Source organism: Microcebus murinus, chromosome 10 (assembly GCF_040939455.1).
Source record: "Microcebus murinus isolate Inina chromosome 10, M.murinus_Inina_mat1.0, whole genome shotgun sequence".
Lineage (NCBI taxonomy): Eukaryota > Metazoa > Chordata > Mammalia > Primates > Cheirogaleidae > Microcebus > Microcebus murinus.
Genome location: NC_134113.1, coordinates 59,732,053 through 59,733,913, shown reverse-complemented (window position 1 = coordinate 59,733,913; position 1,861 = coordinate 59,732,053). Strand labels below are relative to the sequence as shown.

The window sequence follows — 1,861 nt, the reverse complement described above, 5'->3', positions numbered from 1 at the left end:
CTGCTACATTACATGAATTTTCACGTATCCAGTCTTTTCTCAGTTTCTCACTGCTTGCAAATGTCATATATCTTAGGTTTTTGTTATAATAGCTGACTACTCTAAAATAGATCCTGTAGACAATGGTTCAAACAGAGCCTAAATTTATTTCTTGCTCACATAAATGGTTTCTGAAGATTTCAATTTGGTGGTGATTTGGGAGGTCTTCCCATAGGATTTAGAGAAACAGGCTTTCACAAGGTCATTCATCATTAACATGAAACTTACAAAGTCACTTAAGCATAAACATTTGTCTGATAGCTGAGGAAATGGCATAGGGGATCACATATTGGATATTTTTATAGGCCAGGTCTAGAAATGGTGTACGTACTTCCACATCTATTTATTAGCTATAAATGATAGTCACACCTAACACTGTGGAAAAGGTTGTGGGAGATATGGTCTACTGTGTTTCAAGGAATAAACAGCCAAACAGGAATTTTAGCTAGATTGTAAGAGCATGTATCGTCAAAGAATTTGATTTTAATGGAGATAAAGAATAAAATAGTCAGGGTTCACAATAAGTAAGTTTAAGGAGAAAGCATGAATACTGAGATGACTAGAGAATACATTATATAGACAAATAGTGTCCAAAGCTTTAGGTTTTGTGCCCATTTATTTTTCCTTTTAGTTAGATCCATCAACTCGTTTTCCTTTACCTTTTTGATAGAACTGCAATTTTTTTAATTGAGTTATTGAGAGCTTGCTTCACTTGCTTGTTTCTTAGTGTATAAATAAAAGGATTCAACATGGGTGAAATAGAAGTAATAAGGAGTGAAATCCCTTTATTAATAGCCACCTCGTCCTTGGCTGAAGGTTTTACATAAATGAAGATGCAGCTTCCATAAGTAATGGAAACAACAATCATATGGGAAGAACAAGTGGAAAAGGCTTTTTTCCTTTGCTGGGCAGAGGGGATTCTTAGAATGGTTCTGATGATGTAAATGTAGGAAAGAACTACACACACGAGAGTGATGATGAATGTCAACACAGCACAAACTATCACCATCTGTTCTATCAACCATGTGTCTGAGCAAGAGATCTTTAGCATAGGAGATGCATCACAGCAAAAATGATCAATGATATTTGAGTCACAGAATTCCAAGCCCAAACCTAAACTAATTGGTGGGAGAATGATGACCAGTGCTGCTACCCAACAGAAAAGGATAAATTTCTTGCAGACTCCGCTATTCATGATGGTCATGTAATGCAGTGGTTTACAGATGGCCACATAGCGATCATAGGACATGATGGCCAGAAGAAAAAATTCTGTTACTGCAAATAGGTCTATAAACAACAGTTGACTGACACAAGCGTCATAGGTAATGGACTTGTTCCCAGATGATATGCTGTACAAGAATCTGGGAACGCAAGCAGTTGTGAATGAAATTTCTAAGAAGGAGAAATTTTGGAGAAAAAGATACATAGGCGTTTTAAGGTGGGAATCGATCAGAGTGAGGGTGATGATGGTTAAGTTTCCAGATATACTCAACATGTAAGAAACAAACAAAAAGATAAAAAGCAGAATTTGTAGCTGAATGTCATCTGTCAGTCCCAGCAAGATGAATGTTGTTACTGTTGTTTGGTTTCTCATCCTTGATTATTGTCTCCTGCCCAATCTGTTTGAAACAATGAGAAAGACTTTATATGAGGAACTCCAGAGTACTAGCCAGCTTCTAATCTCAGGAGAAGTAAACTTGAGAGTGATTCTTATACACTTGGTTCATGGAGAAGCAAGCACATGACACATACTCATGTTTGATGACCTCTTCTTTGTGTCACACAAAATGACTACTCATATCGAATCACATATTTCATACTG

At 36.6% G+C, this 1,861-nt stretch overlaps 1 protein-coding gene across 1 annotated transcript; it reads right to left on the bottom strand.

Moving 5' to 3' along the window:
• Positions 1–694: 694 nt before the first annotated feature.
• LOC142873285 (olfactory receptor 6C2-like) lies at positions 695–1,633 on the bottom strand. Its single transcript, XM_076006821.1, has one exon. The coding sequence runs from the start codon at positions 1,631–1,633 to the stop codon at positions 695–697; it is 939 nt and encodes a 312-aa protein (XP_075862936.1).
• Positions 1,634–1,861: the final 228 nt, after the last annotated feature.

Bases quoted from the DNA above. Each gene is read 5' to 3' on its own strand.
- LOC142873285 (XM_076006821.1), bottom strand. From the start codon at position 1,633: ATGAGAAACCAAACAACAGTAACAACATTCATCTTGCTGGGACTGACA.